Source organism: Tinamus guttatus, unplaced genomic scaffold (assembly GCF_059628265.1).
Source record: "Tinamus guttatus ecotype Peru unplaced genomic scaffold, ASM5962826v1 Tinamus_guttatus_pri_ptg000211l, whole genome shotgun sequence".
Classification (NCBI taxonomy): Eukaryota; Metazoa; Chordata; class Aves; order Tinamiformes; family Tinamidae; genus Tinamus; species Tinamus guttatus.
The window spans coordinates 138,258-160,288 of NW_028288745.1; the positions used below are offsets into that span (position 1 = coordinate 138,258).

General features: G+C 39.8%; 1 protein-coding gene across 1 annotated transcript in view; it reads right to left on the reverse strand.

Moving 5' to 3' along the window:
* Nucleotides 1-985, reverse strand: part of LOC104565823 (hemicentin-1-like) — a gene marked incomplete at its 3' end in the record, with an annotated part of 134,805 nt that extends 133,820 nt beyond the window's left edge. The window contains exon 1 of the mRNA XM_088524547.1: nt 733-985. Within this exon, the coding sequence (XP_088380673.1) occupies nt 733-985 (253 nt within the window). The remainder of the gene's footprint in view (nt 1-732) is intronic.
* Nucleotides 986-22,031: the final 21,046 nt, after the last annotated feature.

Here is a 22,031-nt window from a genome sequence, read left to right on the forward strand (position 1 = left end):
ATTTCCTTGTCAAGTCACTAAAAGATCCTTGACAAGGGAAGAGGAAGAAAGGCATAGGAAAGGAATAGAAAACAGATGCTGAAAGACAGGAACACAGGATGCACAGCGGAAAGAAAGAGGTAGAGTGGTAGAATGAGAGAGAGGAGGAAGAACCCAAACTTAAAAAAGAAAAAAAAAAGTATGAAAAGCTTAAACAGTCAACAACAAAACTCAGGCAAAAGTGTGATGATATTGTGTAAGTTAAATTGCTTCCATAGAAGAACATGTTTTTTTTTAAAAAAAAAAAAAAAAGAAAAGAAAAAAAAAAGAAAAAAAAAAAAAACAACAAAAAAACCCCACTAATTTCTAGTACATGTGTCCTCCACAGCAGAAAAATCATAGAGGCAACTTACTTTTTCAGAGCTATTTAAAGCCCCCCAAAACTACTAGGTGGTATTGATGGAGTATTTTAAAGAAAAGTTACCTCAGCTTATCTGATTTTTTAAAAGTTCTGCTGCTGAAAGGCAGAAAAGGCAGAAGCATAGAGCTGCCATCAAGCTACCACAGAGAAGAGATGCCCCGTGGAAAGCATGAACAAGACATGGCACAAAAACGTTTATACCTCAACTCCCCGGGACTGCAGGGAACTGAACCCTTCCTACAAACAACCTTGAGAGGAAAAAAATCTCCTCTTGGTGCTTTTTGAGCAGCTCAGGGCCCTCGGTCACGCTGGAGAGAGGCTCCGTGCCTTACCCGGGTCGTGGAAGGGCACCAGCGCGAAGTTGTGGAGCGGCCGCTTGGGTCTCCTCAGGGAGGTCTCCAGAATCTTCGACGCGCCCTCGATGACCTGCACCAGGTCGTCGTACATGGAGCCGGTCACGTCGAAGACGAAGGCGAGGGTGGAGGCGCCGTCGGGGACGTTCCCGGCGCTGGAGCCCGGCGAGGCGGCACAAGGGCACGAGAGCAGCAGGAGCAGCAACGTCGGGGCGCAGCTCGGGCAGCCCATGGCTGGCGACGTCGCCCCAAGAGCGCCCGCGACCCCCGCCGAGACCCGCAGAGGCGGCGGGGGCGACGTGGGCAGGGAGGCCGCCCGGCTTCGCTAGCGGGACGGCGGCTCCCGCCTCCCGGCCATGCCGCGACTGGCGGCGACCGCGAGCGCCGGCACCGCCGCGCCCGCCCGCGCGCTCCCATTGGCCGCCGCGACCCCCCGGCGCCCACCTCAGGGGCCCCCTGCGGGGTGGCCGTTAACGGCCGTTAACGGTAGCCGGGTGGGGCGGGGCGGGACGAGTAGCGGGAGGCGGGGGGAAGGGGGATGTTGCCTGAAGCTCCGGTCCCACCTGTGGTGTTTTCACCTCGCTGCGCGGGCGCGGGAAGACTAAAAGGTGTTCTTTGTTGTTGTTATTTATGCTTTTACTTAGTTGTTTCAAGTTGCGGCCACATCCGCACGTTGGGAAAAAACCTTTTGAAACTCCCAACTGTCGGTTTGGGATGTGCAATCGCAAACCTGCCTGCACCAGCGCTGAACGTGAGGGGAGCGAGCCGGAGCGCATCGTTTTTTAAACACCAATAGGAAAATCATCTCCTTTCAGTGGGATTAGGCATGTGGATGAGGCAAACAGCCTTAGCTTTAATTGGTGCTATGAGGAAAACTGGAAAATGAGGCAGAATGTCCTTACTTTCCCCCTTGTTTTACTTCATCTTAAGTCTGGTGCACTCAGAACCGTCATACTGCGACTGGAAAATTAATTACGTAAAAACATTCGCTTATCCTAATCAAGTTATAAGACTGGAAGCGAATTATACAAAACAGATGTTTACATTCTTTCTCCCCTTCAGCACTGATGTCATGAGAAGAAAGCACATAACCGGAGCTGTGCGGAGTGCTCGCCATAAACTCCAAGCTGTGGAAAACTTCCCTCATCTGTAACTTTGCAAGCAGAAAACTCAGACCAGGTTTGTCAAAATACTCATGTATCATGTGAGTAGAGAGGTGCTCAAGCCATAAAACAGGAGGGTGCCTTACAAACACAGAGCATTTGGATTTAGGGGTTCTCTCAGTCCTTTCTGAACATGGTTTCCTGTTGCATTTTTCCTCACAAAGAAAGTCATCATGATATTTCTGTCTTTAATTATTTTTCTTTAGATATAAACAAGCAAAAATCAACAAACAAGGTAGTGTCTTATAAAAATAGCCTCCTCAAACACATACTGTTGTGTGTCTAGAAAGTTATTGTTTCATGAAGATTTTAAGGCATGACATAAATAAAAGTAAATTTACAGTGCAAACTGGTGTTTATTTTGGTTGCCTAACACTTTCCACTATAAAACAGAAAGTTTTGATGCCTTATCGCTATTATTCACATCAGGCCTTTGAAAACTGCAGCAAGAAAGGCCTGTTCCAAGAGAAAAATCTTTTTTATTTTATTTTTTCTCCAGTTAAATTATTTTTTCAGTTTTGTCAAGGAGTCATCTATTGGGGAAACCTTCATGATTTTCCCTACCATCTCTTTTGTATGAAGTGAGTTTAGTCACTTGTTTCTGGGCTGGAGCTTTGGTAATACAGCTAACCTTGATAATCTTTTCATGCCTGTTTTAGGGCTAGAATTTATTCTGTTAATGCAGATTGGTAGCACAGAAGAATTCAGTGGATTTGGACCTGATGGTCAAATTCCTTCTTACCACAGTCTCATACTGAGTATGAATAAAGTAACCAGCAAGCAGTTACTGGATTGCTAACTGGCTATATGTTTGTCTTGAATGGCTGTAAGTTATTAGACCTGGTGGAGCAGAGGATTAAGCCATTTAACTTCTCTCTCCCTAGCTTGCCTCAAATCTGTAAAGCACATATTTTGTACACTGTACTTATCATCCCTAAGGCCTATGTCTGAGTCTGCTCCATTTTGTAGTTTGCAGCTGAGAATCATCACTATCCAAGCAGCTGATGAAGAAAGACTGGCTGGTTTTGGTAAAGTCCACAGCATTCCATTCATAAACAAGAAGCTACTTAAAAATCTGAAGCTCCTTCTGAAGGAAAATATTAAAATGATTGTTTTTAAAGCTGATGCTGCTCTCTAATTACACTACGAACTACTGATATCAAAACAGCTTCTTGTGCACAGATCCCGTGGACCACGCTCAGCAGGCCACATCTGCTACAATTCTTTTCCCACGAAATCTCTATTCTGCTCAATAAACTCTGCACGTAGACCAAATACTTTGAACTATTTTGTCACAGACATTTGACAAAATTTCCTCTGAAACTACATACAGTTTAAAAGCTCAGCTCCATTGTTCCCACTCCTCCTCAAAGCCTTTTTTTTTTTTCTTTTTCCTTTGTTTGGCCTGGATTAATTGTTTTGGAAAAGGAGGGAATTCTTGCTGCTTGCTTTAGGCATCTGGCTATGGTTCTGTCTGTGAGAAGTATATGCAAAGTATATTAAGTAATCTCCAGTTCACAAAGAGTCCAGATTTTGTTTCCTTATCCAATCTTTTGTCTTGTCTTTGTATTTTATGTATAAATATGCTAGTCATACACATGAGATACATAATTCATTACTCTAAAATTCAATATAACATAATGTTTGTGGTCTCAAATTCTGTGTTTTGAAGTAGTTTGTAGGAAGGAGCTGTGCTGCACTTGGGAGGCATAGGGTTAAAATTCCCATTCTACAAAAGGAATGCTACAACAGAAATTAGCAGGTATGCTGAGGAGCCTGAAAGCAGGTAAGGCAGGTAGCTCAAACTCCTGCTAGCTGATCTGCAATGAAAGATAAACAAGGAGAAGAAAACATAAAGGACTACTTAATTAATCTTTGATTATGTATGGAAAAAACTTGACGTTCATTTATAAAGACAATGAAAATAGTAGGAAACAAGAAACTGCTTCTTGTGGGAAGATGGTGTTGTCTAAATGTCATTGTGATGTGAGGGTTCAAATCCCAACGTGATAAACACTGACCTTTCCCAGCTGGTGACATTTTTTTTCCTTTTAGCCATGCAGCTGGCCTCACATGAAGGCTATGTGTTCTTTGCACTCATCTTGCCTCTCTGTTGGTCAGGGTATTGCTAGAGACAGTTAATAGAGACAGTATATCCAGCAGGTTTGATGACTCCTAAAACAACAGGTAAAATCACACTAATTGAAACACAGTAAGTTCACATCCTCCTATAAGACACATTACCTTTGCCAACAATACAAACACCTAGCACTTAATATAAAAATGGCATGTGTTTAATGCTTGTTTGCCTTATGGCTTCTCAATCTTCAGAAGGGTCATATGTTGTAACCTTTCTCCAAAATCCATTTGACTAGAAATGATCTGTCACTGTTAAGAAAATAAACCCCAAGGTGCCAGCATGATCACCCCTCTGCAGGATATGATGGGCCGTCAATTAACCTGATTTGAAGAATTTGTGGGTTTTTGATCCTCTTTTGAAAACCTAGCTCTGTTTAGATCCGAAATCGAGCTATGGGCTGTATTCCACACTCCTGCGCTTCAGATATTGGCAAAGAAGAAATGGCTCAAAAAGAAATCTGCACCCCGAATTGTTTAGAACCATTCATACCTATAATGTCTAACTGAATTCTCATCTTGCAGTATCTTATGGTTGCCCCTTTTTTCATAACCTCAGCCTGCATCATGAGCCCACTAATTCTTGATGTTTAACCGTGGCTTTGGTGATTAATACTTCGCAGCACTATTAGAGCATACACGTGAATGCTACCCACTCTGTGCATTCTGCAAACATTTCTAGGCGGTAGAAACCTGATGTAAAGGCTACAAAAGTTAGACATTCTAAAGATGCCATGTGCTTTACATTTCAAGAACCTAGAAGACACACAGAGCTAATCTTCTGCAATTTTCCCTCTTCTTTCTCTATTCCACAGAAGTCTGCCTAAATACAACTGTCAGTTTGATTCACAATTCTACACATCTCAAAAGTTCACATAATGGAGAAAGAGCTGGACACAAGCACTAAGTAGCTGTGGCAACTGGAGTAGTTTGTTTGATAAACCATGTGTGTGAGCCAAGAGACTCTTTCACCCCGCTATAACATTGAATCATCATCTCTCATGCGCAAGATGAAATCACTTTGCTTTGGGTTATAAAACATTTGTTTTATAAAACAGTTCATCCTGTGATCAAGGCATAGAGGTAAAAGTCAGGGTCTAAGAGTTTTATTTCTGGCTCAGAAGCAGGTCTGCTGCTTTTATTAATAAAATACTGTATCAAGACAAGAGTAAAACTAGAATCCAGTCTGCTGCTTCCCTGTGTCTTAAAAATGATAATGGAGAAGAGCATAATCAAAACTTAGGGTCTGTACTTAGTGGAAAAGACAGTTATGATTTCTTTAGCAACCCTTCCCCTCCATGCTATTGCCTAAGCACTTCTGAACACATAGTGCACATGCATCACCATTTGACGTGTCCCTACAAAATCTCTGATCCTGGGCTCCCTAGCTCCCATCTTATAAATCAGGAATGAAAGCAGAGAATGGCTAAATAAGTTGTCCAATTTAACAGAAAATCTGTAGCAGAAATAGCAAGTGAACCCAGTTCTAAATTTCACTGCACTACTTAATCATCATTCTCTGTACTGCAAGTTTTCCTAGCACTGTTTCTGCCATGAATGTTTGCAATTTTCTGAGACAAATGCCAGCAAAATTCAAAACACCTCTTATTTGCTGTCAAAATAGCCTTGAAGGTGAAAATAGTCTCTATTTCAGTAAAACTTTATGATTGCTAGTCCCTTTCAAAAGGCTTTAGAGCTTAGTTTCTATCACCAAATAATACAGTTTTGAATCATTATTTGCAACATGTTTCACTGACATTCTCTTGACTAAAAAGAGATTGCGTGCACAATAAATTGTTTTTTTAATTTCAATCAAAATTCTACCACAAAATTTCTGTCAAATTTCTGCTGTAGATATTTGGAAATATCTACAGCATGTCTGAACAGCTACTGCAGACAGTACTAGCTTTTAAACTACATTACAGCACAATTTGAAAATATTAAATATCTAATAAGACAGGGAATGTATTTCCTTCTGAAACAATGTCAATAATGTCATACACTGAAAATGAAAGAACCATGGCATGAAAGTCACATTCAGCTGCAGCTCTTCACTAAGAGATCCTGAATCTGAATCCTGAACCTGAATATTTAAAATTTACTATACAAAAATTAATGTGCATGTTCCATACTTTAGAAGTATTTTTGCACAGAGCAGTATGATGATACAAAGCTCATTTGTCACCATATGTTAACTATAGTGCACACATAAGACAGCATAGTCTTCATCACATATAAAATTTTAGTATCTGTGGATTTCTAGTCTAGGCACCCTAAACTCCTTTTCCAGTCTATGGAGATCAGATCAATACAGGTGGGCCTTAATACACTGATTATACACTGAGACAGGGGTGACCAGTTCAGATAGAGACATTGCAGAGCAAATGTTTGCATTTAGACTAATGATTGTCACCTGTATGGTAATAGTCCTGTGCAATCGTGTGTGCCTACTGTTTTGCTTGCAGATCTCTCCCCAGTTTTAGTTCAAACTTTTGAGGCAGGATATTTGAAAGAATATCAGTATTGTTGTCTGAAGGTCCTTTTTGAAAGAACTTTTCCAGTAACATAGGAGTTAGGTTTCTATAGCGTACTGCTGGGCTGTTTCACCACAGCTCCCCAGGGACTAGCACATGGGAGGCATGCAGTATTATGGTACACATCTCCTATACTGATGAGGAGAATTGGTTTCCAAGTCAGCTATTCAGCTTCTCCAAGTCATGCCCATGTATACATATTAAATTGCACTCATGACACTTCCATCAAATTACATATATAGAGGAATAGATGTGTAGATGTAACTAAACAGATAAATTGTTACAATGGTTACTGCTTTTACCACTTGAGTTATTGCTCATTGCAAGAATGCAGGATTTTTTTGCAGAACTCTTACAGCCTTATTCTAAAGTTATTCTCAAAACTTTACCATTGACAGTTATTTTATTCTCAAAAAACTTCAAAACAGTCTATTGATCATGTCGGGATTTTACAGAGAGTCTAGAAACAATTAGACGGTCACCTTGTACTACAGAAGTAACCAACAGGTTTGCTTTGAGTTTCAAGAACACTATCTCCCTCTATTGGTAAATCAGAATAGAATGGGTCTTGAAAACAGATTACAAAAAGTATAAAGCTTTTATTTTCAGTAAAGGCAAAACTATATGAAATTATGTTTTAACATCCAACGTTGAAAACAGCTTTACATTATAAACACAACTACATACACAGACACAGTGTGTGTATTCCTATAAACCAAATGTTTTAAACATACTAATCTTATGTTCATTTCAAATGTATTTAATCTTCTAAATGAAATGCTCTGTAAAGTAAATTTATTTGGTAGGCAGATCTACTGATATGAAAATGCAAAAAGTGAGTGTACTTTTTACTTTTAGAGAAAATTTTAAGATTTATTTAGAACATACTTTTTGAAAACTGGCCCAGATATGATACATTAGTTTAATTAATTCCACCTGAGACAATCTAGCATTTTTAGTAGTTCTAGGTTGTTTAGTTACTGTCTAACTAACAGTTTTGACTTATGCACAATGGACTTTTCATATCTCCTAAATGTATACCACATTATAATCCATAATCTTTTCAGTAATTCTTTTAGAATTAGTATAGCAGTACAGTTCTGCAACCTCTTATGTGCAAGTAAGCAGCAATATTTCCAGACTGACAACCAAAATAAGCTCCTGAAAGAGAATGTAATTACTTCAAGTCACAAAGGAGCATTGCCATGGACTTAGGTTTGTTTTGGAGTCAATGTTAGACACCCAAATAACAGATAACATCCAAAAGCTCCCCGCTCATACCAGAACTATCCTCTGAAATGCATTCTATAGATGTGCAGCCTGTGAGCCTAATTATTGCACTTCATACCTTCTGTATAAAAACACCTTCTATTTCTAACCTCTCAGGAGATACTAGCTTAGGTACAGCATTGTATTAGCAGCTAATGGCAGAAAGGTATTCTAATTAACAGAGCTGCCCTGTAGGCATATTGTGACAGAATTGTACTAAAAGGGATCTAGTCTTACTCAGTAACATATTGTGAAATTAAACTAGTCCTGAAACAATTGAGTTTCTGTATTCTTGCCATTTGCTCAAGAGAAAGAATGAAGAAAATGAGTAAATACGTGCTTAGCTCTCCAAGGTTATATCCTATGCTCCGTTTAGACCTCTCAGAACATGTTTTGTTTAAAAACAAATGCAACTCCAAATCCCTGCATCTGTCTATACAGGCTAAGCCCCTGCTGAAAACCGCATGGCATCTCTCCCACTACCTATCCTCATCCCTATGAAAGTGTTAAAGGAATTAGCTCACAGTTCCAATCTCAATTTATTTGATTTCTGTGTAGAGTTGGCTGATTTAAATAGTTCTCACATTATTAAATATCCTGCTTTAAATCTCTTCAACGAGACTAAATAATGTCAGGCACGTGAAGTGTGTTTTCCTGGCATTTGAAGTAACCAAGTTCACCCAATTTCTAAGTTCATAATTTTTGAATGGCTTTTTTTTTAGTCTCCAGTTTCAGTTTTTATATTCTAGCCTGTAAAGGCCAATGCAGCCTTTAAAATCCTGCCAGATTGTAAGTTAGCACCTCACCAATAGTTACCTGAAGTTAGTTTCCAAAACTAAGTAGCTGGCGAGCTAGTTTTACTACCTAGGCTGGACTATGTTCTCCACATTCACACTCTTATTGGCAGAATGGAGATGTTCTTAAAACTTGGAATGTTTTCCACATTATGTCTTTCATTACTGCCTGATGCTCTTCTGGGAAATGGGAGAGGTCTGTCAGGCATATCATTCTCTAGGGTTAAATGGATGAATTAAATAAGAATGGCCTCAAGCCTTTATTCATATTAAGAACAGAAGGCCTTTCATAGGAAAGGGAGTCAGAAGGCCTCTCCTTATAAAATGTATTAATAATTATTACTTGCTAAAAATAACATAAGCACGTTACATATACAAGAGACTATTCCAACTGACACTTGTTGTCAGGTTACCTAGCAGTTTCCATTAGGACCTTGTTTTCAAGTCTCCATGGTTTTGCTAGACTAGTGGTCTGGTCTGAAATTTTCAGTACAAAATGTCTGCTTTAAGGTTAATTTTGCTGTTTTGAAAGCTCTAACCAAAACAACTCAGGTGTTTCTACAGCCATAGAAAATACCATCTGGATTGTGCAGTGGATGGATTTTAAAAGTGGACCTATGCTCAGCACAACACAGTGACTCAAGTGGCAGCTATGGCATGAATTGCAGGAACCAGGATCTAGTCTGGCATTCCAGTCTCTCCAACTACAAACCTGTCTTCCTGCTCAGAATTGTCACAAACATTTTTGTTTATTCAGGTGCTACAACAAGCAGAAAAAAAGGCCTTCTCGAAAAAAAAAACAGCAAAAAGACCATCAGCCCCAGATCTCTCTGCATACAACACATGTTCTGGCATGTGTCACTTCATATTTTTGGATGTTCATGTACTAAAAATATCAATATATTTACTGGGCTGCTTCGATGTATGTACACAACTATCCTATACTCTTCCAGCTTGCAACTATCCAGACAAAAGTATAAGTTGAACTAATTTCAGTTAAACCATAAAGCTTCGTGTTTCTCTTAGCTAATTACCTAAATCTTACAATTTAATGGGTTGAAATATATATTCATTATGGCCAACAGATTCAAATTAACAAATATACTGGCATCTGTATAGGTGCATTAATAGATATCTCCTACTCTATAGTAAAAGTACATATTTTTTTTTCTTTTTGCCACTCCAGAAATATGGATGCAAAAGTCTGCCCTACTAGGAAACTGTTGGTCTCTTAAATAACAATAGAAGGGATTCAGGGCTGGAGAGAAAGAGAGAGAATGACCCTTCCTAAGTGAAAACTAAAACATGGGACTTAGTTTCTCATATAAAGCTCTAGCTGAATGCAGGATATAGATGTCAAACTGTATGTTTGATTTTTACCCATGGAGCCTCAATAAGAGGCTAGGAGAAGAGTCAGCAGCCAAGCCCTCCTGAGCAGCTCGGGGCTGTTAGCCAGCCCTGCCCTCCACCCGCCTCTCTGCAGGCTTGGCCAGCTCCTGCGTCTAATCAAAACTGGCCTCAGATTCTGATACCCTAAAGATCTCTCTTCATACAGGGTTTCCAGGCTAACAAAAAGCAGGAGTTATCTGAGAAGTAATTTACATTGGCAGGTTTCAAGCTCATATTTTGAGTCTCAAGAGAATCTGAATGCATGCATAAATATCTACAACTGCAGTTGGTCCTCTATACAGCACTCGAAGACCTATAGGCTTTACATTACATAAAACACATGGCACAGGAGCCTTTCTGTAACTGGAGGGTGCACAAAGTGACACCCTATATGGGTATTAGGAGCCCTGCTGGCAAGCGTGGCAGTGAAAACACGTATTTGCAGTGTAACTGTTAAAGCCAGTCATAACCATCAGCAGTGGTGAACTAACTAACATTAGCTGAACTGGGAGAATTAATTGTTCTGAACGTAGAAAAGTTTCTGAGTTTCTTAAGAAAAGTATAATGGCTTTGTTTAAAAAGATGAATTCGTATCCAAATACTCCCTTCTTGCCATGTGGCCATCTACTCGTCTTCCTGTAGCAGGGTCGCTGCTTCTGAAAGGCAAGGTAGTGTGCTAGGAGGCAGAAGCAATCCTGCCTGGCCTAGAATACAAGGGGCAGCTCCTCACTGGCCTGACCTGAAGCACGCTGAAATTAATGGGACTCCTGCCTTCGGTTTTCAGCGCCTTTTGGATCAGGCAATTGCGTTTTTATTCAGGGAATGTAGTTACACACAGAATAATCTGCTACTTACTATGGGAGACTACACAGGAGACTGGAAATACTATTTGATAAACTCATTGTTATCTCCTAGTTGCGCATCTAATTCCTATTATTAGTTTTTCAGAGGCTACTATCTGTGATGCTATATATAATTATATATGTTATATAATTATAGATATGATGTTACATATAATTATATATATTATATATAACAATAGTTAGTATTTGAGAGACTGTAGGGAATTTTAACAGAATACATCCAGGGCACACATCCATCCACATTTCCTACCTCAATAAGTCAGAAATTCCCGAAGAGAAAAGGCTGATGTTACTCTGTGTTCTAAAATTCCAAAATAACTATTCCTCCTCAATTTTGGAGAAATTTAGATACACCCGTTTATACAAATGTAGCACAGTTGAAATTCCTCTCTCTCATTCGCTCAAAGCATGAGTGAAGGTATCTAATATTCACATATGGCAGAGGCATCGCACAATTCTAACTGTCCTCTTCTGCTTAAGAGGACTAAAGACTAGGCTAGCAGCACTGCTGCTTAAATCCATAACTGGCTTTTTAAGTCCACAGCTCTGTACAACTGCTTCTAACCTCTGTCTCTAACCACTTATTGTGTTATTATATGTTGAAATTTTCATGAGTTTTAGAATCCAGTCAATAAAACATAGTGTTCTCCTTTCCAAGACTTGAGGACTACCAGAAGCTGAGAGATTATGTGCTTTATAAGTCTGTCAGATACGTTTTGTCTAAATTAGAAGTAAATTATACAAGTTACAGAAGGATATTTGATCGGTTTCTGCTGCTAACTTTTCCACTGACATTCTTTTCGTATCTGGGAGGACATGTTTAATTGCTGCCTATGGTACATTCCATCTGTCTATAAAACACATCCTCTTTGCCCAAACTTCCTGAGAAGCTATAAAGATTTATAAGATCCTTACACTTCAAAACTTCAAATATAAATCTATATTACATACAATAACATTATTCATGTGAATGAAATGCAGCAGATTTTTCTATTATATTCCTTGAATACCAAGAAAAAAAATTCTTGCTTAATAATTCTAGCAGTAGAGACCCAGGGCTCATGAATGCCATTGTGGTTAGCATGGCTCTGCAGGCTTTGAGTGTTCGATGTATATGTACACATTTGAGTGTACGTGTACATGACAGCATGGTGGGGGAGAAAGGAACTTGGGAGTTGTCTTCTGACTACATGTGCTGTCTTCAGTGGAGAGCTCCATCTAAAGACTTAGAGAAGAATCTCAACGGAAATACAAAACATACCCTGCTACCTCGTGTTCCTTAGTTTTGTCTTTTAGTATAGTTACACCAATTCTATTCGATTTGCAGTTTTTATTTCTTGAAAGACACTTTTCAGGACCCAGTAACAAATTAGATATGCTCTTTAATGTGGAAACATTGCCTTGGTTTCATGGTCCAGAACAAGGTTTCTTCTGCATAAGCCCCAAGGCACAATGCAAAGCGGTGAGAAGGTACTGGGACCTTCCTCCCAGCACTGAATGGGGACAGTGGAGTGGAGCGTGGTTGGCTTCTAACCCAGACAATTTTGCCAGAGAACTAAGGCCTGGGAAGCAAAAGGTAATTGTGCAAATAAAAATGAAAGCTAAACACATTTCTAAGTCATTTACCTTCTCATGGACAAAGAATCTCTTTGCTTTTGGTGTAACTAAATCTGGTTAAAGTCCTGATGCAGCTTATATATTTTATGCTATATATATGCTTTGAAAGTTAAGAAACTCTACTCTAGAACATTTAAAAATGCAGATCAACGTAATAACTGAATGACACTGAGCTTAAAACTTGTATTTCATAAAACCGTTCCAGTTGGTTTAGACAAGATGATCATTCACTCTATAATCCCTTTACGGATAATTGGAGGCCACGATCTTCTCAGCAGTAGTATAAATAAATTACTGAGGACTTGGATGTCAGTTCTGAGCTTTGATATTTCCTGCTTTTCTTGTGATACTTAAAAGTTAGTGGGAGAAAAATGTAAAGTGTAAGAGGTAGTAATTATTTGATATACCAAAATGTCCAGGCTGTTTCATCTCTTGTTGGATGCTTTTTTGGATTAGAGGTTTTACTTAACCCCTTGTTTGTAGTCCTTTCAAGTGAACATTATCAACCTCTTCCAGTATTTTTAGTATCTATATTCTGTGTAGATGTACTTGGTAGTTTAATAATAGATGTTAAAAGACTGACTTTCAAATGCAAGGCATATTTTAACCAAAGCATACTAGACTCAATATTCTGTTATTTTAACTTTCAACATAGGCTTATTAGAAAAATCAGTGAAGTGTTCATTTATAATTGTGAGTTATTTTCCTGCATGGGATCATTTCAGTCTGAAAAGCTATTCAGAAAGCTCTTTCTGAGTGGCTATTTCTGTCCCTGCCACCAGAGAGCTCCAAAAGCTAAACTTTGGCTAGCCGCAAAATGCTGCTTTTCATGTCTTTTAACCTAATGTGTTATTTTCAGATAAGTTTCTTTCTACTGCAATATTGCTGGATATTGAAGGAAAAAAAAATCTGTTAACGGCTACTTAGGTTGATAGTAATAACATAACATATCACTTAAAATATCACTTAATGCTAAGTGCAGAAAATATAAATTCTTAAATGCTTTATATTTTAAGGATGTGCTGAAATCCTTTGATCACTTTCTGTATATGTGACCTCAAATAGAGCAAAATTTAAAAAGCATAAAGCATACTGCTATTCTTGCAACTGTTCTCGCAAATTGTCCTTGAAACATTTCCTTTTCCTGTAAGAAAGTCAAGTTGTACTGATACTTAGTCTCCTAGCAGGTGTTATTTCTGCAGGCCATTGCAGGCACGCTTGCAAGTGTCCCTGGTGCACAGCTCTGGTCTGATAAGAGTAGATCCTACCCGTTCATTTGTAAGCAGATAGCACTGCTTACAGGTGTACGGTAAGCTTTGATATCAACGATATTTGCTATCATATTTTGGTGCTAGTTACAGCTCAGAAGAACAGGTCTATCCACTCCAGAACGGCAGTTACACTTAGCTGCAGTGTCTGCTTTCCTTCCAGCAGTGCTGTTTCCTCTGTTCTGTACAGCTGCCTTGGTGTGTTTTCGCCCAAGTCATCTTGCTCTTCCTTTTTGGCATTTTAGCCCTCCTGGCACAATACTACAAGGGTGCCCCTGGGTTCAGGCGGTGGGAAGTTTCCTCTCCGTACACAGCCGGTGCTTATATAAACCAATGTGCTGCGCTAGTAACTGGAGCAGAATGGCTTCGGCGCGGCGGCGTGGAGCCTGCTGCCTGCTGGCACAGCGTGTGCTCTTGGCTGCCCTTCAGGAATCAAGGCTGCTCTGCGTTTTTGGGGAGAACCATTTCTTCCTTGGAATTTGTAGTCGGAGACATCTCAGTTCCTCTTAAGATCTGCTGGGAATACTCGGAGTAGTTGTGTGCTTTCCCTCATGTTGCCTACCAGGACCACTGTAAACGTGGAGCTATGGATGAACTTAGCTGAGCAAATGCTTCATTCAGCAACGCGGTGGCTGAGGCTTTTCTGGCAGTGGTGGCAGAGGGCAGAGTGCCACCGCTGCGGTTACAGACTAGCAGCTGAACACCCTGCTCTCCCTTCACAGCGGTGAATGTCTTCGGAAGAGCTGTGGGCACCCTGTGTTTGTCTCATACATAGCATGTTTGTACCATCTGCAGGGCAGCGTGCACAGAGTCACTGATGTGAATCTCCCTGTTCGTCGCGCTGGGCAGCTTCCTTCAAGCACCAGAGGATGCTCATTTAACCTGTGCTAGAAGTCATCCTTAAATAAGCATCTTCATATAAACTCCCACGTTGACTGAAACATCCAAGAGTTGATGTAATGTGCTGTTCTAGAATTAACCAAAAGCCTTTTCAGCTTTTCCTTCAAGTTGTGCTTTTGTTGTAACAGGGACCCAATTAAAGATAGGGATATATGATAGAACTTAGATAATTATTGAAGTTATTAAAAATTGAGATAATTTTTGAAAAAAATAGGGCAAAACTCACTTCTGAGATAGATCACACTGAAATATTGTAATATGGGCTTGCAAGCAAACATTAAACTGCTGTATGCAAGAGCTGTATCTAGCTCTGATTTTTTTTTTATTTTTGTTGCTGTTCAGTGTCTAGTACAGCAGTTCCTCGCTGCATCTGTGGGCCTTCTTGCAGCTTCAATAAATAACATTTCGGGGGGGGGGATTTGTTTCTTCCTCCAGTAGGTTTGGGTTTAAATTAAACAACTGTCTACTGTTTAGGAGGAATCCACGTTACTTGTGCAGAGCAGCCATCAAGGTTTGTTGTAACCCACCCTCCCTCTTCCCAGCTAAACCAACGTGGACAAGGGGCGGTGGGAGCACATGTGTGCCCCCAGATGCGGAAACCTGCCCAGCTGTTTGAAGATGACAATCTGCTCTTTATGGCTGTAACAAAGTATATTTTTGAGCCAAAGAGATGCAAAAAAACAGTCCAAGTTCTCCAAAAGTCTTAATGCTGCCTGGGGATTTCCCCCAGCTTGCAACCATAAAGCTTTGCTTGTTTAAAGCAGGGTGGAGTTAACAGCCCCAAGGTACTTTCTCACCCTACAAAAGTGCTTTAGCTGATCTGTTTAAAACTGAGAATTTTTATATGTTATTGCTGATCTTCCAGAGCCATCTTGCATGACTCCTCATTTTGTGTATGATACCATCCTAAACCTCCGGGCAACACATTTAATGCATTAGTTATTAACTGAACTTGAGTGCCGACATTGTCCTCGGTGCTGCTGTTGATGTTACCTTCAGCTGCAGATGAAGCTAAACCTTGAGCTTGGACCCTCCTCTATGTCTTTTAAGTGCTCCGACGCGTTGAAGTCGGCCGGGTAGAATTTCAGAACCCGTGTGGGAATCCATGCGCGGCTGCCAAGCTGCTCTCCGGACGGGCGCCTCTTTCCTGGGAGAGGTCGGGTTTTCGTGCTGACAGGGGTCTGTTTCTCCTCGGTCTGGCTGCAGCGCTGATTTCCCCTCCCTTGGCCGCTCTTTGGAGGCTATCGCTTACCTGAGGGCTAACCATTGTGCTGGAATGAGAGGGAAAATTATGGCTTTGGGAGCTCGACCTGGGCGCCTGTCACTTGTTCTGTTATGTCCAATTACCACGCTGGAGTTAGACCTGCCTAAAATGCCTAGACCTGCCCTTTCCTATCAGCAGGAAATATTGCAAGAGGCAAATCATGAATACAGCAGAAGGCTACATGAGTACAGTTGTGAGATCATGCCAGGAGAATTGTCTAGACTTAAACCCTTTCTGCTAGTTTTTGGATAATGGGGATAAACTATTCAGCATGTTACAATTTAGAAAACTTCCTGATTTCTACATTCTCGAAATTTTTCTAAAAATGGTGATTAGATGTAGTTTAAATTAGAAATAAATACGAGGAAATCTGCAGTAGTATTTTATACTTTGTATGTCTAAGCAAAAATTTAAGCAAAATATGGAGAATGGAATTACTATTTTAATGTACTTTAAGAGGATCAGGTAACTGTCACAATTTATTTATGATATTGCATTGATCTGTGTTTTACTTGAATGACTGATAAAATTGTGTTCATAAGTTTTTAGATTTTAAATGCAAAATGCTTAAATCTTGGGAAAGTAGATAGACGATTTTGAGTAATCCAGATGTGTCCAATGGAAGTGTAAAATATAGAACTTATTTAATTGAAGTACAACAGTAATGCTCTTGACATGCCACTTATTGCAAAGGTTGGAAATAAAATGCTGATGGTAGTGATGGGGCCTTTTGAGACACATGGGCCTCTGAGGAGCATTTTAATAGCTTGCTTTTAGCAAGAAACTTTTTAAGAAAATAAGCTGAAAAAAAAAAGGTAAACTAATATATGGAGAAGAAAGCTTCTGTTCAATTAGGGAGTTCATGTTTGATACTTGGCACACTTGATAGCTTGAGAAAATCATGAAAGTTATTGTTTGCTCTTTTCCCCTATATATATAGGTGAAATAGCTGTTCTTTCATTTTATGCCTCAGTGTCTGCTTTCTTCATTGTAGGGCAGTCCTTGAGCTTGCTTACTGCGTGCTGCCTGCTCTGCTCAGGTCTGACACGATGGCAAGCGGTCCCAAGACCGCACAGACACAGCTCGGTGGGCTGGCTGGAGAGCTGCTCTGCCACAGCGTGCAGGGAGCTGCGCGGCGCCTGCCCTGGGGCCCAGCCGCTCCTGTGCCGCTGCGCGTGGAGCTGAGCAAGGGCCTCTGCCGAGAAGAGCAGCAGGGCTTTAAGGAAAGAGCGGAGCCCAGAGCTGCACTCCGTGTCAGCAGCCAGGCCTGGCGTGGCGTGTCTGCAAGGGCCGCCCTGAGCAACTCGCTCCCCTCCACGTTCTGGCTGTGCAGCACGGGCCCTGCGGAGGTTCTGCTTTCACCGAGGAACAAATACAATTTTTAAGTTCAGTGGAGCAGAACTTGAATAGTTCTTACTATAGAATAGTGAGCTAAGATCATCATGTCCCTCTACCTGACCGTGACTGTCTACATCCCAGTAAAAATTTTCTTCTCTGGATTTATACAGAAATATTGTTAAAGTCCTTTCAACATATTGCTTTGAAATTAATCTTTTTGGAGGAGAGAAAAATGGCCCAAATATTACTGATTTGATATGGAGAAGCAAAGACATGAAATCAGATACTTTCCACTGTGTAGGAGTCTTGACAAGCAGAGGCTTGGTGGCTGGTGCTTCTCCCTTGGAGGGCTACATTGTGTGCTTTTTTAAAATCTGGGCATCCTAAATCCATGGCCAGTTGTGATGGCTGTAGCTGCTGCGGGAGGGTTTTTTGGAGCTCTGGACCCTTCTCAGGTGTTCCAGCATTGCCCATGAATATGTGACAAACCTATTTTCTTCTATTACTTTTTATACTAACTCATGGAAGTGTCTAGTTAAAAAAGTAAACAGGACACATTTCATAGACAAGTCTGCTTTTAAATGCTTAATCATCATTGTGTTTGAAGGCTTTAAAAAAAGTAACTCAGGTTTTCTCTGAGATATTTTTGCGCAGCTTCTGCTTGAGTCAAAAATTATCCAAGTCTCTAACTGCTTTAGATATGTAAAACTAAATGTTTATTTCTTTCACATAGAAGGATTCCAAAATACTGAAGCAATTTTAGCATTTCAGTCAACTCTGTGAAATTAGTCATCAAAAAAACCCATAGCCCAAAATAAAGCAAAAGGTTGGTCAGAAAACACTATTAAACCTACATATTTCTAGAAAGACACTGTAGACTAAATACGATACTTGGTTGGGCAGAGCATTCAGTTTGCACACTGGTGGTCAAAGAAATGAAGCAATTAACTTCAGTCATTTAGCGGAGCTGTTTTCCTGGGTTACACCATTTTCACAGAAAGCCCACAGCTGCTTTAGTGCAGAAGAGCTTCAGGGGAGAACAAACCCGTAACACACCTGGCGCAGAAGTAGGGACATTGACTTTGCTTTTAAGTTTATCTTTCAATGTGCGATTTTATACAGATTATCCTAATTTTTAAATGAAGTGCTAAAATTCAGAAGGAAGTTTCTGCAGTAAAACTCTGCATCAAACTACCACATTTGTAGTTGGACTTGTTTGGAGGTGTTGTCATTAAGTAGCAGGCACTGCCTTTATCTTCAGGATAACAAGGAGCAGAACAATGTTTTGCTAAGAATGTGTTCGTTGAAAAGGGGATTTGTGCCTCAGATAATTGTGAGGAAACTAAATAAGATGCTAGTTTTAGCAGTATCCCTGTAGTATTAGTACTGCAGAATTGTGATAATAGAGCACATAAAAATGCAAAAGTAAATATTAAAACTTTACAATTGTGATCCTTGTCTTGAACCCTGCATCTTATTTCAAATTGCCTAATGGATTTTCTTTTTATTAAAACTTAAACATTTTGAAATAGGTTGACATTCTTGGCAGTGCAGTTGTGGGTGGAGGCTGGAAATGTATGATTTTGAAATCTTGCTTTACATTTTTAGGCTACAGAACTTGAAGGAAGACCCAGAGTTGGCCTCAAGGCCTGGAAGGTCCCTTCCACAAAATCTATTGCAAGCAGCCTTCATTTTCCATAGTGCTGACAGCAATAAATGAATTTCCTGTTTGCGATCCAACTACCCTGATTGTGCAAAGCATCTTTATCCCTGTGCTTTTTACAACTTTGCTGTCTAAAGTTATGCAGCTGCCAGACAGTACTGCTGTCTGGCTAGAACTACATGAACAGCAGTGACCTGCAGTGGGTATGAGCCTGTCACCCGAATGTGATACAAGGTGGTTGTCATTCTGCTCCTTTCAAACATGCAGCACAGTTTGGGTTGTTGGTCAAGCCACACTTCGTAGCTGCAAACTGGATTCCTCAGGTTCATGTCAGTGAATTTTCACCTGTTCCAATACCTGCATATCCTAACAACGTATGTGAAAATGGCTTTCTTGCTGCTAACTCCTTTTACACCCCAGGCATTTTTATTATAATCTTTTTGTAGAGGATATGTTAACACCCTTTACTCTTCTGGGGGTTAGTACCTCTTTCAAATCCCATTGCCCCATGTAATACTGTGATACAGCAGGTTTCAGTGATTGGAACGAGCTGAAAACTTACCTGCTGTAATAGCAAAACTTACGGAGTAGTTATCCATGTAAAACACCCAGTGAGAAATCTGTGTTACTTATTTTCCTTAATAACCTTTTTGTACTTGAAAAGTAAAATAAAGGGAAGTTTGTTGGTTCTGTCTACCTCTTCCATTTGCTGGTTCATTTCCATTAGCTCAGATAATACTTGTTAATTTTATCATATAACATAAATACTCTATCAGGAGTGTTTTGGTCAGACTTTCTTCATGGATAACCTTCCCCAGTTAGTGGCATTTTTCAACAGAAATTCTCATATTCTCCATTTGCCCTGTTCCTGGAAAAAAAAATGCAGCATGTTTGCATATACTTGACTTCGGATGGATTTTTTTTTCTTTTTTTTTTTTAAGGTCCCTGGGATAGTGTCACTCTTCAAAGATGTTGTTTAGTTTAAATCCTGAGCTTGTTTGGTTTTTCAAGGCTCTCATTAAAATCAAGCCTGCACTTTCATTGTTAGTGAAACCGAAATCAGTGAAGTAAGGGATTATCTGCATCTCTGGCTTCCTTTAATGCAATGTTTGTGACACATGGGACTTCGTTTAATTCACTGCACAGGTACTCTAGCTGTGACACCCATATTAGAGAGTGAAATTCAGTTTGCAGGTGCTGAAGTTTAGCCTCAGTTTTGCTGGGGAACACACAATCTGTACTTGAAGCTAGACTGCTTAACTTTCAGCATTGGGTTATAGATTTTTGGCATCTACCTGAAAATTATAAGATGCTGTACTGAACAAAACATAATATCTTAAATACTTAAAAGGACAATTTTTTAATATTAGCTTCAGAGCACAGCCCTACTGTGATCTCCCTTTTTTCTTTAAGTAGTGTTATGAAAGTCCTTTTGAGTTTGCTGATTAAACAAGGCCATGCAGCCAGGAGGGAACCTCTAGTTGTTTCCAGATGTTTAATGCTTGAGCTTGGATGAGGCCCTACACTTAGTTCACTTCAAGAATATGCTAAGCTGTCTGTCTGACAAAATAACTTTGTTAGAGCTGGACTGATCCATACTAATTTTGTTTTATGATCTCCCCATTATTATCTTAACTCATAAGAAAAATATGCTGTAAGCCAGACACAAAAGCAAAAACTGTTTTACTTGCATATTTTCATGGTTGTTTGATTGCTCCTGAGCTGTATTCACCAGCTGCTTCATCACGTAAGATTTGAGACACTTAAAAACCCCATTGAAACCCACTAATTGCACTGTCAGCCCGTGACTGCACTGGTACCTCAGAGACGTGGGGGAAGCAGCATTCTCGCCTTTACTAAAGCAACGTAGCAATCATGTCAATCTTTTTATTTTCTCTAGCAGATTTTCATGGCAACTTTATCCATTTCTAGTCAAACAACTAAAGAAAAATTCAAGCACATGAAGGAATAGTGTGTTACTGCTTATTCTGCAGGTCTTAAATACGATGGCAGCTAATTTCCTTATTTCTTTCTAGTGTCAATCCACTTTTGCAAGACTCCACTGAAATTCTGATGCAGTGAACTGCTCCTTCCCTGCTCTGCCACAGTGCTCAGAGGATGAGCTCTTATCCTTGGGCCGTTTTTTCCTCCCCCTCAAGATCTAAATGCCAGCTGAGCCTCAGCTGTGTGATGTGAGGCTGGCTCACAATGTTTGGCCAGTACATTCCTTAGATTGTACAAAGGGAGATAGCACTTTGATTTGGCATTTTGGTGCACATGTAAAAGGAGAACTGTTTCACACTGCAATTATCACCCTGAGCAGAGGAAAAATTTTCCTGGGATACTGGAACTCTTGAAAGATATTTACAGAAATACAGTGTATTAGTATTCCTGCTAATAATCAGAATTGCTAATGGAAAAATTGCTTATGGAAAAATTCATGGACAGCCTCTGCATTTGCAAAAGTTGCTGTTTAAATTTGAGATGGCATTCAGTTAAGGAACTTCATTCACTCTGAAACAGTTTTCAGAAATGTACAGCAGATCTCAGTAAAATATATGTAAATACAAATACATATAAGCAGAAGTCATATCTAGCCATAATGATTTTGTATGTTCATTTTCCTCACAATCAGTGAAGCAGTAATAGGGAATTCAAGTGAAATGTAAGAAATTACATAGTGAACTAGCACAGGCATAAGGAAACATCAGCTTCTGAAATGTTTTCTAGAGAAAAAGGCAGTACATAAATATGTTTTTTCAGAAATACATTTTTTCCAAAGTTGATTGTCAATAGAGTCTACAAATGGCAGTAGATATATCCACTTAATATAATCATATCTAGAATATCAATAAGCAGAGGCCACCTGATTTTTTCTTCACCTACCTGCTTTACTTTTAGGAGTCTAAAAATCAGGCAATTGCAAGTGAAACCTTCCATATCCTGAAGACTGGTTTGCTAATTATGTAATACTTTGCTTATTATAAAACACTTGGTCCTTAGCATGTTAACTGAGAAGTCTACCTCTTTTAAGACAATAACATAGATTTGTAAGAATGACTAACATCCAGTGCTAGATG